This window comes from Populus trichocarpa, chromosome 8 (genome assembly GCF_000002775.5).
Source record: "Populus trichocarpa isolate Nisqually-1 chromosome 8, P.trichocarpa_v4.1, whole genome shotgun sequence".
NCBI lineage: Eukaryota > Viridiplantae > Streptophyta > Magnoliopsida > Malpighiales > Salicaceae > Populus > Populus trichocarpa.
In genome coordinates this window covers 3072386-3086825 of record NC_037292.2, presented here as the reverse complement: position 1 = coordinate 3086825, position 14440 = coordinate 3072386, and the positions used below count along the sequence as shown (strand labels likewise).

At 37.2% G+C, this 14440-nt stretch overlaps 2 protein-coding genes across 5 annotated transcripts; both read left to right on the top strand.

Annotated features, from left to right (window-relative positions):
• The first annotated feature begins 241 nt into the window (after positions 1-241).
• LOC7469809 (uncharacterized) lies at positions 242-11655 on the top strand. 4 transcript variants are annotated; one of them, XM_024607541.2, is made up of 11 exons: positions 242-474; positions 1645-1756; positions 2529-3470; positions 3569-3693; positions 3863-4000; positions 4126-5080; positions 6075-6584; positions 6657-6976; positions 7761-7859; positions 7945-8070; positions 8701-11655. In XM_024607541.2, the coding sequence occupies exons 1-11, from the start codon at positions 391-393 to the stop codon at positions 10477-10479; spliced, it is 5190 nt and encodes a 1729-aa protein (XP_024463309.2). In that variant the 5' UTR covers positions 242-390; the 3' UTR covers positions 10480-11655. The 4 variants fall into 4 exon arrangements, with proteins under 4 accessions (XP_024463309.2, XP_024463310.2, XP_024463308.2 ...); XM_024607542.2 differs by having other exon boundaries at positions 3860-4000; positions 7830-7859; XM_024607540.2 differs by having other exon boundaries at positions 243-474; positions 3860-4000.
• LOC7469808 (CASP-like protein 2D1) lies at positions 11041-13072 on the top strand. The gene is made up of 3 exons (XM_002312040.4): positions 11041-11324; positions 12696-12807; positions 12932-13072. The coding sequence occupies exons 1-3, from the start codon at positions 11041-11043 to the stop codon at positions 13070-13072; spliced, it is 537 nt and encodes a 178-aa protein (XP_002312076.2).
• The last annotated feature ends 1368 nt before the right edge of the window (positions 13073-14440 follow it).

Here is a 14440-nt window from a genome sequence, read left to right as displayed (position 1 = left end):
GATTTTTTCTCTTCAAAAAATTACCACACACGCACCACAAATCCAACCTGTCCTCCGTAGTCCGTATCAGGGACGGCAACAAGTAAAGTAAGGACAGATCCCGTAATTCTTGTACACAACAAGAACATCTTCGTCACTTCAGCAAGCCACGCACTCATCACATCAGGCCGCCCTCAAGTTCGTTTTCTCGATTTCCTCTTCTAATGTCCCCCTCACTGCCAATCTCTCTCTCTCCCCCCCCCCCCCCCCCCCTCTCTATCTCTCTCAACATGGCCCCTCAAAACGTCGATTTTTCTAGAGAGTGAGAATCATTAAAAAAAGAAGAGGGTTCTTAGAGCGAGAAAGAGATAACGGAGAATAATATTATTTAATAATACAAAGACTAAATCAATGGCGTCAAATAACCCTAGTCAACCAGAGTTCGCGACCAAAACAAGAGAAGAAGGAGAGGTCTCTTCTTCATCCAACGACGACGTATTGCCTCCCTAAGAAACCCTAACTCTTTTCTGTTTTCAATGCATTTTTCTTTATCTGTTTGATTGCCGAGAAAACAGTCGAAGTAAGTGAAATGATAATGAATTTGTTTGCTCACCGTACTTCTCATGCCTTGTTTTGTTTTCCTTTTTTTAAAAAATTTTCAATTTCCGATGAGAAATTCGCGGTTTCAGTTTGTTGTGTCAATTTTTAGCTGCATCTGTTAGCTGATATAAATTAGCTGCTACTTTTGTTTGCAATAGATCAGGCTTCTGTTTGGTTGATGAGAAAGCAGAGGAAAAGGAAAGGAAATTATTTTACTGACGGATTTGTCAATTTGTGTTCTGATTACGAGCTGCTTCCTTTGAGTCGGCAACTTGTCTCAGGGTTTAGTTGACTGCAATTTACTACATGAAGAGAAACCTAAGATTTACTCATTTACAAGTCTATTTGATTTCGCTTGTGCAGTGTTTCAGCAATGCATATAGATGGTTTATAATTAGGTTTTTCAGTTTGTTATATGCAGTTGCAATGATGCCTCAGGCTTTAATGGTTTTGCGGAGTTGATACTTCCTTTTGCATATATTTGTCGGCTCCATCAAATTAACCATTTATAGGTCTCAAGTGTTTGTGCGGGAGGGAGAGAGCATCAACATTGGGAGATCTGAATATTTCATCTTACCAAAATGAATCTGTCCGTAGATCACTGTATTCTACCTGTATTATGTGGTCATTGATTTTGCCATACATGTCCTTTTTGTTTTGTTAAAAACTGATTTTATGAAGTAGAATCACATGGCCTTTTATGTGGAATTATTCTCATTGATTTGGTGTTCCCTTGCTCACGTACATGTGTTCTTGTAAGTGAGAGGGAGAGTATCAACTCAGGGAGAATTGAATAATTACAGATCACTTTAAATTTCAATCACTTTATTTTGTTACCGCATTCCACTACAGCTCTGCGAAGTGCAATTAGGGCACTTATGATTATCATGGGATTTGCTTTTTGTTCAACACATTTTTTATTTATTTTGAAGTTACTACAGCAGGTTCCATCAATTGAATGTGTTTACATTTGCAACGTTGGCTGTATGAATGAAGTTCTAGTGGCTCAACCTTTTCTTTTCTAGTGGAACTTGTTAAAATGAATTTTGATTTTCTTTCTCGCAGCAAAATCCTGTTTGCGCTTCTGCACTGTTTGCTGATGCTTTTAACACACCTGCTTCCGCAAGGACCATTCCGTTTCATCCGATGAACAAATTCACTTTATCCAATCGGGCTGGTAAGTTCAGCTTCCCATCTGATTGCAGGAACTTGGTTTCCTATATATATTTCCCAGCTGCCAAGTTCTCATTGTTTGTGTTTGGATTTATGTTTTAATAATACTTTAGCTTGTGAATCTTTCATGAAGAGTGCTGTTTCTCACTTCTGTTTTGATCTGTTAGCTGATGCATCAATAGCTAGTTTTTGCCACTTGCTCTGAACATTACGTTCATGATACTTATATATGACTATATTTACATGTAGCCTTCCATGCTAAGGAAGTTTTCTCAATTGGCACATCTATGATGAAAAATAATATATCATTTACCCCATTGCCAATTGACTCCAAAGCGTATAAAGATACCTGTACATATCTTTACACAAAAGCATATATTCTCAGCTTTTCAAAGATTATCTATGCCTATAAGATACCATGTAAAAAAAGTTTGAAGTTTAATATTTTCCCGCCAATTAATAATCAAAGAATTCTTCGTCTTTTTTTTTACCGAATGAGAGGGATGTTAAATCACAAAATGCTATTGATTTATCACACATAGAGGAGGACCTCGACCTACTTAAGTCATGCACTCCATGCAATCTAATTTCTATGATGCATAAATGTCATTTATGTTGTTTTGTAACTCAGTCACATGTGGATTTCCCTACTACTTTGTTTTGCCAACTTTTACCTATCTGTGTGTTAGAAAGAATTGGTGATGTATTTAATTGATGGTAAGGACAAGACATCCTGCTGTAGAGTGCTTTTTAATGCAGCCATATCTCCTCCACAGGCAAGGCCATTTTTAGCACTAATCCCGCAAGATGTGTTGATCCGAATCTCCAAACATCACAACCAAATAATAACAAGAGCTTTGAGAAGAATAGGGTGCCACACATATCTGCTAATCCTGGAAAGTGTGCATCTTCAGGGGCTAATGATAACTTAGTGATAAGATTTTCAGATGATGAAAGTGGGAGTGAATCTGAAGATAGAGATGACAAGCCTTTAAAAACTAAACCCAATACAACTGTGGTTAATGGAAATGGAAGGCTGCCCCCCATTTTACCGGCAAAATCAAGCATGTCGCTGCAGACTTCTAGAAATGTGAACAGTATTCCCAAGAAATCATCAATGAGTCGCACATTTAACTCTTCAATGACAAAGATAAATGGAGTTGCCAATTCCAAGGGTGCTGACTCCTCGTCTGTTGGGCAAGGTTCTCAAGTAAAAAATATTAATTCCATCAAAAGAAATCTAGCAAGCCAAGAGCATGGTATTGAGCAAGGTGTGGATTTGAACAGCACTAAGGTTCAGGACTTGAGGCAGCAGATTGCACTTCGGGAAAGGGAACTGAAGCTTAAGGCAGCTGCACAAAACAAGGAATCAGGTTCAGTTTCCGACAAGTGTATGAACATTTCCAGTAGTGTGACCAGGAAATCTAATGCAGCTTCTTCTGAAGTTGGGCAATTAGCACCAAAAGAACCAGACAGGAAACGCATAAAACCTGACGGATCTTATTCTAAACACTTAAATTCAGATGGCCAACAAAAGATGCTTGTAGAGAAATCTAATTTACCGTCAAAAGATCAAGCGCTGGAGAACAGTAGTTTGCAGGATAGAAATATGGGTAATTGTAGCAAGAAAGAAAGACCGACAAAAAGAACAGAGTCGAGTGTAGTTAAATGGGAGAGGCAAGATAGGAGGGTGGATATTTCATCAGCAAAGCTACCTGGTGGGTTGAAAGATCAAGGAAGCTTTGTTATTTTTCTTAAATATTGTTCCATGGTGTAATCTATCATTTACTTTAATCAGCATTTTTATGTGTCACAGCTTCTCACATCAATGATAATTCCAGTCAGCCTGACACGAGCAGAATGCAGATGGATCCTTGTGTGGTATTGAACCAGACCCCACTGCTTACTAATGCAAATGCTAGTACTTTATCGAAGAAGAGAGTAAGTTAACAAGGAGAAATTAGTTGACTTGGTGTTGTTTTCATCACAATTTCTCCCTTTCTGTTGTTGAACTATTTTATTTCCTGTTTCCCTTGTGTAATTATGGATGCAAATTTTGCCTCTGGGGCTACCCTCATTCCTGTACTGATATTAAAGTAACTTCCAGAAGAGTGTTGACTTGAATCCTGTAAAGAATTGCGGAACCCAGCCACCAGCTTGTTTGTTAAAGACATCAACTAGTGGACAGAATTTAATAAACAGCTGTGAGCACTTGCAAGGCATATCTGGTGATAAGCTGTCCTGTCAAGTATGTTACCTGTATCAAATGTTAAAATGATCGCCTTCGATTTATCATGTTAAAGTTTCTTGAACTCCTCCTGCCTTCCCTGCCTCCTCTTATTTTGTTGGACTTGCATTTATTCTTGTTCACAGGCATCTCTGAATTTAAACCCTTGGAATTGTCTGGGAACTGTAAATGTGGCAGAACATAACAGCATAGATATTCAGTTGTTAGTTGAAATGGAGGAATCCTTAGACAGGGAGCTGGAAGAAGAACAAGAGCACAGACACAAATGTGAAATTGAAGAAAGAAATGCTCTTAAAGCTTATCGAAAAGCACAGAGAGCTTTGATTGAGGCTAATTCTAGATGTACAGAACTTTATCGCAAGAGGGAACTGCACTCAGCTCACTTTCGATCTCTCATTGTGAATGATTCCAGTTTGTTTTTTCCCTCCAGGCAGGATGAACATGTTGGCATTGGGATGGACCGTGAAAATAATGTATCTAGAAATGTGGATTTAATACCCTCATCAAGCGATCAGATGCAGCCTGAGTATGATGGTTGTAATCAGCCAGGGTATGATTCAGTCACTGGTGCTCCCTCAAATTCACTTTATCAGCATGTAAATGGCCATAGTTTGGGATCCGAGCCATGCAGTGAACCTGATGCTAGTACATCAGAGCCATTGCCCCGCAACAGCCTGATTGCTGCAAATGGAGTAAGCTCTCAATCCAATGATTCTAATATTTCAGCTGGGGAAGATGAAGAGACGTTTCCATTGGACCATGAGACTGATCAACCTATCTTCAAAATTCAGCAAAGAGATCAAAATTCTGTGGGAAGGGAAAGCCACACAGATTGTCATCCAAACAAAGATTTTTATGTTGATGGCCCTCAGGATTCTTTGATTCTTGAAGCAAAATTAAGATCCAAACTATTTGCTCGTCTACCAATCAGAACCTTTTCAAAGAATGGTGGTTCATCCAACATGGAGCCTGCAGATGAACCAGGGATTGAAATTGACAACAGAAGTGAAAGAACCCAGGGAAGCAATGTCAGTATACCATTGTCAGAGACAGAAAAGGATCGAGATTATGACCTTGAAGGTAATTTTCTCTCAGTAGAAATAGATTTTAAGTAGTTTTTTGGTCTTGAAGTATTTTGCTTTTGGAACCGTGCTGAATGTCAAGCTGATCAATTATCCCAGTTGCTGACATTGATATTTGTGCAATTGTATGGTTGTTTTGGCTTTTTCACCACATTTATCTTCGTATGTGGCAATTTCCATGCTCATGCACACACAAATATGATAAATGTTGTTCTTGCAACTTGCTGCATATGTTAATGTAAAATTCAGTCTTTCCTAGTGAACTTGTTTAGCAAATAGATTCAAATGACTCATTGTGTAAAACAAATGCCTTTTGGTCATGTCAAATTCTGTTTCTTGCTATAATACTTTCCTGTGTCCCCTAGTATGTGCTTGGTTTACTGGGAGTCTTGTAACTAGCTGAACCTGAAAAATATTAGTATAATTTAGCATTTGGGAATGTGATAACTTGATCGTGCTATTTAACGATATTGCTCTTTATTCTTTGCATGTAGCACTGAATATTGATGAGAACTGTTTCAAACTTGTAGCAATGAATATTGATGAGAACTGTTTCAAACTTGTAGCACTGAATATTGATGAAAACTGCTTCTAGTTTGAAATTACTGGGCAAACTTAAATGAGTAGAGGAATTCTGAGAATTTGAAGATTCTGTCCATTGAGGAATGCCACATTTCATTTTAATTCAAGTTTTTAGCAGTTAGCAATAACTGGAAAAAATCTTCTACTGTTGTTTTCCAAAATTTATCCTCATTAGGAGGGAGAATATGATTCTTAAATAATTACAACACAGTGGAATGTTATAAAGAGTTTATGACCTTTTCATTGTGGACATGCAAATTGGAACACGTATAAAGGGAAGCGATAGACTTAATATGGTTGGCGGTAAAGTAATTTGAGTATGTAGATATTTTATTCTATATGGTTCTTGTTTCATTTTATTGTTCCTTTTCTTTCTTGAAAAACTTTCAGTAATTTTTCCTTCTATACAGGCAATAATAAGCCTGAAAGAAGTATATCTGAGCTTCCTGTCCAGATTCAGAACCATGAAAAGAATTTTCATTCTGCTGCTGATTCCAAGGACGATTCCACTGGAGGTCATCAGCTGACAACTTCTGTCATATCTTCACCTCTTTTAGTATTGAGGAGTGCATTTGCTCAAATGAAAGCTATGCACCCAATGACTTTGATAGAATCACAATGTAGAAAAAACCAACAAAATGATACCTGTGGCGATTTCATTGTAGAGGATGGTTTTATGGACACTGAGGAAATCCAGTGTGATAACGTGATAGCAAAGTCAAAGGAGGAGATTATAAGGGGTATGTGTGGAACTGAAATTGGGACTTTTACCCACAATGTGGCGGTTGACCCATTTTGGCCACTATGCATGTATGAGCTTCGAGGAAAATGCAACAATGATGAATGTCCTTGGCAACATGTTAGGGACTTCTCTGATCAAAATTTGCATCCAAATCAGCATGATGATTCTGATAGTGCTGGTATGACTATTCCTTTGACAATTCTGAATAATTTGAATTGCTGCTTACAACTGTAAAACAATGCTTGTGCAGATTGTCAGGTTGGATTAACACTGCATGAACAAAAATGTAAAGGTGGAGCAAAACTTTCCAAGTGTCACAGTGTATTGAATCCACCAACTTATCTTGTTGGCTTGGATGTTTTAAAATCCGATTCATATAAATCTGTCATTGCACGGAGAAATGGGCAATGCTGGCAAATACAGTTCAGTCTTTGCTTAGCTTTATCAAGTTTCTTTCAAAAAGATTTGCTTGCTGATCAGCTTTCTATCCGTGCTGATGATGGCCGTATCGAGGTCCATGGGAGTTGGAATAGACAGACATCATACTTTCAGAGTAGAGAGAACACAGTGGTCTGTTTATTACTGTTTTCTGTATTCCTGGCATAATGTTTATCTTTGATTGTTTGCTTTTGTTGCATTGCCAAGATATTTTGTCAGTAACATTAATGCTCAGCAGTCACTTTGTCTCAGTATTCTCTTCAATTAAGTACAAGCCATTGGTGGGAATATATTTTTGTGGTGTTTTATTCATTGATCTTATAGTACATGTATTGTCAAAACTCATGTTGTCATGTGTTTCCCTATCCTTCACATTATTTTGGTTGAGTTATGAAAATTTGCTTAGTGAATTGTGTCTCTTCTTTGTTTGATTCAAATGGTTCGTGCTGGAGACTTTGCTATCTTGCTGTGTCTATTTGAACTTTCTTTTAAGAATGTAGCATGCAAGTGTGAAGATTTGGTTTACTGTCCACCTCTGATTGGTGTGTTTGTGTTCTATTTTCCAATTACGACATAAAGTCACAGGCATTTATTTCTGTTTCGTTGCATCCTAAACCTTGTCGCTAAGGAATCTCTCTCCTCTCTTGATCTAGTGAAAGGAAGAAGGGAAGGCAGCCCATATAAAAGATTCCTGTTGTCAATTCTATTCTCATTATTGTTGTTTCTGAAACAATTATAATTCTGTGCAGCATATATTATGCTTGCATAGTTCTGCCTCCATTACATATTTCCTTATCCACTTCATATTTTACATATTGCCGTATTTGCTTTATGTTTTACCAGTGTAGTCTTTTGCTGTTTTCTTCTTGGTTCATCCTCTCATTTATGTTGTTCTTCCTGCTTGATGTATACTTAGAATCATCTCAATCAAGCATTAGCCAGCAGTTTGCAGTCCCTTGAAATGGCTCTTCTTTTTCTCTGTCAGGAGGTTTACAAGCTGGAGGGTATGAAGAAGGTAAAGTATGTGGTTTCAGTTTTTACTTGTAGTATCCTTGTTGTTCAGAAACTTCTAATTACCGTCCTAATACTTTGTTCTACAGCCTCTCTCCATGCTGTCACGAGCAATTGAGGCTGATCCAACATCTGAAGCTCTGTGGATGATGTATCTGCTCATTTACTACAGCAACATTGAGTCAATTGGGAAGGATGACATGTTCTCCTATGCGGTATGTTATAAAAATTTAGGAACTAGACCTAACCATTCTCCACAAAATTGCTCTTGAAACTGAGATTCTGAGACTGGTCAAATGCTTTCTGGATTTGCGATTATAATTAAGCTACAGTTCCATGCTTTCAGTAGTACAAATCTATTTCATAGAAGTGAAAAGCAGCCTTGACTATGCAGAGCTGCAAGTCAAGTTTTATTCATAGCTTCCTGTTTTGCACATGCAAGTTCCTATCGAAGTAAAAGAATTTTCCAAACTTTTGTAATTAGATGATTTCACTAGCCTAATCTGGCTGAAATTCTACCAGTTACTTTCTTTTCGAGTCATTTTTGATGGTTGAAGTTTTCAAAAAAAGAGGGGAGCAGTTTTTAAAATTCAGCTATTTTTTCCCATCAGGGAACCTTCTTTCCATCAAGTTTCCGTTATGAAAACAGATCAGATGTGGGCTTGGTTGGATTAGTGTACGTGCTTATGCCTTTGTTCCATGTGAATGTGCCTGCTACTCAATATTGTCATTGTTTAAAACCGGGTCATATTTTCTTCTTGTCTTTTAAATCCCTTCCTCTCTCTTCCTTTTACTTGACAGAATGCAAACTTTTGTATGGAAACCCTTTTCCTCTTGTCCTTCAGGTTAAAAACAACGAAAGATCTTATGGACTTTGGCTCATGTACATCAACAGTCGTATACATCTTGATGATCGAATGGTAGCATATAATGCTGCTCTCACAGCGCTTTGTCGCCAGGCATCTGCTTTTGATAAGGGCAATATGTATGCTAGTGCATGCATCTTAGATTTGTTCTTACAGATGATGGATTGTTTGTGCATGTCTGGGAATGTTGGCAAGGCTATTCAGAAAATCCAAGGACTCTTCCCTGTGGCAGCTAACTCAGATGAGCCTCACTTTCTGTTGCTCTCTGATATCCTCGCATGCTTAACAAATTCTGACAAATATATCTTCTGGGTTTGTTGTGTGTACTTAGTTATTTACAGGAAGTTACCTGATGCTATTGTACAATGTTTTGAATGTGACAAAGAACTCCTTGCAATTGAATGGCCTTATGTTCAGTTACCAAATGAAGAGAAGCAGAGGGCTGTTAAGCTAGTTGAGATGGCAGTGGATTCTGTTGAAATGTCTGTCAACAGTGAATCACTTGAAAGTGACAAAAATGGCAGAATGGCCCAACAGTTTGCTCTCAGCCATATTAGGTGTACACTAGTTTTTGATGGCTTAGCTTGCTGTCAGAATTTGTTGGGCAAGTATACAAAGTTGTACCCGTCCTGTGTAGAACTTGTTCTCCTGTCAGCAAGGCTTAAAAAAAATGGCTTGGGCAGTGTGAGCTTTGAAGGGTTTGAGGAAGCCATTAGTAATTGGCCAAAAGAAGTCCCTGGAATTCATTGTATCTGGAATCAGTATATTGAGTGTGCCCTCCAAGAAGAAGGTCCTGATTTTGCAAAAGAACTCACTGTCCGCTGGTTTAACTCCGTTTCAAAAGTTCAATATCCTCAAAATGAGATTTTGGATGCGGTGGATGGTAATAGCTCACTTGGATCACTGGAATCAGCTTCAGCATCAAATCTAGACTTTCTGATACCCAACTCTAATCAGATGGATATGATGTTTGGATTAATTAATCTATCTCTTGCTAAATTATTGCACAAAGACCACGTTGAAGCTCATGTTGCCATTGACAGAGCACTGAAGGCTGCACCTCCAGAGTACATCAAACATTGCTTATCAGAGCATGCTGTGTTCTTGCTAAACCATGAGCCAAAATTAAGGAAGGATGCTCCTGTCAGTGAAAAACTGAAAATTTTGAATGGTTATTTGAATGATACCCAAGCTCTCCCAGTTTGCGAACCATTATCTAGACGATTCATTGACAACATTGAGAAGCCAAAAGTTCAGCAGCTAATCAGTAGCATATTGAGTCCGGTTTCATCTGACTTTTCTTTGGTGAATCTTGTTCTTGAAGTGTGGTATGGCCCCTCTCTTTTACCCCCAAAGTCAAACCAGCCAAAAGAATTGGTGGATTTTGTTGAAGCCATCTTAGAGATGGTGCCATCCAACTACCCAATAGCTCTTTCTGTTTGCAAGCTCTTGTGCAGAGGCTACAGCTATATTAATGTTACTTCTGACAGTGTTCTATACTGGGCGTGCTCAATCTTGGTCGATGCAATCTTTCATGCTATTCCAGTGCCACCGGAATTTGTGTGGGTTGAAGCTGCAGGTATTTTGGGTGATATTTCTGGTGTCAAGTTAATTTCTGACAGGTTTTACAAGAAAGCTTTATCTGCACATCCATTCTCTATGAAGCTATGGAGTTGCTATTATAATCTATCAAAGAGTAGAGGATATGTAAGCACTGTTATCCAAAAAGCTAGAGAGAGGGGTATTGAAGTTGGTTGATGTCTTTTTCTTAAAGATAGCTGTCAGTTTGATAGAATTAGTTCTGCTGAAGAGATAATTGAGGCCAGTTTTGCTGATTGACAACCCAGGAATGGGGAAGGAGTCAAGTCTGTAGATGGTGTGCTGGGTTGCGTGACAATCCTGGACAAGTTGTTCTGGGTGCTTGTTCACTGTAAAATGTTGATGAAGATCTGAAACTAGGAATTATAGAAATATACACAGGATACACTGATGAAAGGATAGGTTTTAGCTTATGTTTTGCGAAGAAGTTACTTAATAGATCAGGTTTTCAGCCCCCTTTTTTTCCAGCCTTGTCATTCTTTGTTTCATTCCTTTTCTGTTGTCGTTTTTACATTTCTTTCCAATTTTTTTCTTTTGTACCATAGAATTCACAATTTCACATAGTTGAAAAGATTATAGTTTCATTATAAAGGAATCATCATTTTGATAGTTTCCTCTCTGTCGCCATTACTTTCTTGTTGTTGCATTCAATTTCTTCTGGGTGTAGTGGTCTTCTGCTGCCTTTCTATTTGTATGGTGGATTGTAGAAAAAGATCTCGTATGGCTCGAGAAATAGGGAATGGATTGGGAATATTTTTCAATGCAATGGATGGTGGACTTCACGGAAGCCGTTTGGTTATCTCCCTTCAGTTGATTGGAGTTGTAGTGGAATTTGCGAGTTTGTTGAGAGCATCTAGGAGGCTCAACACTGTTGTGGAGAAGGGCGAATGTTTTTGGGAGAGCAGAATTCTGAAAATAGCTTTTCTTCCTATCGCAAGAGGAAGCAAATGGATGGCAAGAGACAGCTTAAGGATGGACGTAGAGGAACCTGTGTATGCCAGAAAGTAACGAGAGATGAGTTGGGAAAGAATTTCTAGCCACTGGGTTCTGCTCTGTTTTGGAGAGGAAAGTGGAGACAGGTGCAATACAATTTGAGGACATCTTATTTATTCTTTATGTGCTCGGAGAAGCCATTTTTGTCAGTTTGCCATGGCCAATGAAACTCCTGAATGAGTGCTGAGATTTGGCCAGGATTTGCTACCTTTGGTTTCATAAAATAGCAGGTTTTTTATTGAATTTATAGAGTTTTCCATGATTGTTTGTAGATTTTGATAAAATAATTCATTTTTTGAATTCTATTATTGATGCTGACTCGTTTACTTTGCATCTTCAAAATGCTTGTCACGTGCACCATCTCATTTGATTCACCAGTCACCAGAATCAGTGCAGTTTACAATTTACATGCTCTGAAGTTTAAAAGACAGGTGCTCAGGTTGTTTTGAAAATGACAACTCTTGAAACTCGTTATGTCAGTCTATAGGTTAGAGGTACGTTAAGAAATCGTTCGAAAATATTTGAAATTGTTTAAAATCACCATAGCTGCTATTTTCCTGCTAATTGGTAACAGTTAACCACATGGTTGCAACACTAAGAGGGATTACAGGGAGCCTATGAGAACAATCTAAGAGCTTGAGCATAAGAGCCATATCTCATGAGAGACTCAAAATCTACTTGAGCTACGAGTAAGAAATAAAAAATTTAGCCCAGCAGGGAAACTAGGGGAAGAGAGAGAAGATCGTTTTGAAATAAGACCGGTGCTTGTATAGGTCCAGATATACTGCTATCGGGCTTCTGGTATGAAAAGGACATGCATGGAAAGAATGTGAAGAGGCAATGGAACTGCAGCAGGTGGGACGAGTGAGAAGCAGTGGGGTTTGCTTATCTACTGGCTGCAATGATGGTATTTATTTGCTTGGTATTATCTGGAGGACTCCCGAACCTTTATTTTTTTGCCAGTATCTTGAGCCTAACCTAATGCTGATAAAACAAGTACAATATTCTAATCTCTTTTTTTATATATATATGGTGATTTGAAATACAACAATCTCACCGGACTCAAGTGACGCATTCTTTTCATTTTCTTGTCCTGATAATGCTAATCTTACCGAAATATTCTTCCTCGTATATTACTTCCTGCAAAAGTTTCAATTTTGGATTTATGAGATCTTCTAATAATACCCACTTATTAGTCATTTCGGCAAGGATATTTGATAAAATTAGCATTACTCGTATGCATTTATTCGATGCATGAGATTTTATCAGAAGTGATTTCTGCAAAATATTCGTTAAAATAGCATTATCATTTTGCTTCCTTATTTATTGTTTATGTTGTATTTATATGATGATAAATTGTGGAAGAATTAATTATTTTGCAGGTACATGTTTTTTGTTAGTGGAATCTGTGCTAGTTATGCTTTTCTTGCTGCTGTCTCCACATGGATCAGATGCTTTGTTACTAAGGCTTGGCTGTTCTTTGTCTCTGACCAGGTTTTACTTTCTAGTTCCTTAACCAAATCCAGTGTTTAAAAATTTTCCGAGGAAATTAATCATTTATTTCAATGAACTTTCTTTCACCTCCTTTATACTTATTGTTTTGGTGTTTTTTGAGCAGATTGTAGCTTACTTGATGGTTACATCGGGGACCGCGGTCTTCGAGATATTATACCTGGCTTACAATGGTGATAGAGAAGTCGTATGGAGTGAAGCCCTCTCTTCTTATGGGAAGTTTTGCTATAGAGTGAAGGTACAGTGATTCTCCATGTTTTGGCTCCTGCCTGCTTTATTATCTTAGCTCTAATCTCAGCATGTAGAGCTTTTAGCATATTTGAACCTCCTCACGTTCCTTCTAAAGAAGTTGAAGAAGATAGAGCATCAACGCCATTTTTATTTATTTTTTTAGTTTTTTAGTTTAACGTGGTTGTCCAAGCCAGTTTGCGCGTACCTCGACTAATCCCACGGGCCCTGAAGTTAACGACCATGTAAGCCTCCAGTGGCCATCATATGAGTAACCACAGGGCTCGAACCTGAAACCACAGAGGGAGCAAACCTCTTGATCCCAAGCTCTTACCACTGGGCCACAACCTAGATGATTATCATTTTCTTTTCTTAATGGTCTCTGTGGTAGATCTGTTTTAAGTAATTGAATGCTACTGGGATTTCATTGAATAATAGTATATGTGATGCGTATGCCAAGTGAAAACATGCTAGACAATGAGTTGAAATTTACTTCAGTTGAAATGTCATACAGAGTGGCTTTTAATTTTTAACGAAGTATGCGCTAGAACCTTGTTAATCGCAAGGGATCAAACTATATTGGATTCAGGAAATTGTCATTGCTAACATAGGATCATATCCTTGGGAGGATAATCACACTCAATTTCGAGGTTTTTTTTTTTAATAAGCATTGATTTACATAACAGAAATAGTTCTCTTCCTGATTCTGAATTCCATCCCTCTGAAGATGTGAATTTGATTTTCCAAAGAAAAATCTACCATGTGTCTATTCAACCTATGGGTTTAAGTTAAAACTAGTTACATGGCCAAAACACTTTGTTACGGGTCATGTATTTTTGTTTTTTATAAAAAAATTATATATGAAAGTTTTTTTTAATGTATTTATGTAGTTTAAAAAATCTAAATTCAAAAAAATAAATTTAATGTAAACATGTAATCAAATAAATAGAGAACTATATGCAAATAAATAGATAAAAAAATCATTAACGATATCTAAAAATAAAATCGAGAGAGATGTAGATCAAAATATTTAATCTCAAAAGATAGGACATTCACCTCGTTGTTTTTGCTAAATTTATTTATTAAAATAATTTGTTTATTTAAGCAAACAATAATAAAAATAGAGACAAATTAAATTGATCGAATAAAATATAAAAAAAACATCATACAAGGCTGTATATATTAGAAATATTATCTGAATTTTTTTTTCAAAAATAAAGTTCACCCATATAAAAGATTAAAAAAATTATAGATGAATCAAAACAATTATTCAAATTTAAATGAATAACTAAAAAAATAAATGTTATTTAAAAGAGACTTTCCAAACAAAATGAAAGAGAAAGAGAAAAAGAAAAGGGGTACTAATTTAAATATAAATTAAAAAAAT

Excerpts from the sequence above, each read along its gene's own strand:
- LOC7469809 (XM_024607540.2), top strand. The coding sequence starts at position 391 with ATGGCGTCAAATAACCCTAGTCAACCAGAGTTCGCGACCAAAACAAGA. Across the intron at positions 475-1,644 it reads CTTCTTCATCCAACGACGAC|CAAAATCCTGTTTGCGCTTC; the intron begins GTATTGCCTCCC and ends TCTTTCTCGCAG. Across the intron at positions 1,757-2,528 it reads CACTTTATCCAATCGGGCTG|GCAAGGCCATTTTTAGCACT; the intron begins GTAAGTTCAGCT and ends TCTCCTCCACAG.
- LOC7469808 (XM_002312040.4), top strand. The coding sequence starts at position 11,041 with ATGGCTCGAGAAATAGGGAATGGATTGGGAATATTTTTCAATGCAATG. Across the intron at positions 11,325-12,695 it reads GAACCTGTGTATGCCAGAAA|GTACATGTTTTTTGTTAGTG; the intron begins GTAACGAGAGAT and ends ATTATTTTGCAG. Across the intron at positions 12,808-12,931 it reads TGTTCTTTGTCTCTGACCAG|ATTGTAGCTTACTTGATGGT; the intron begins GTTTTACTTTCT and ends TTTTTTGAGCAG.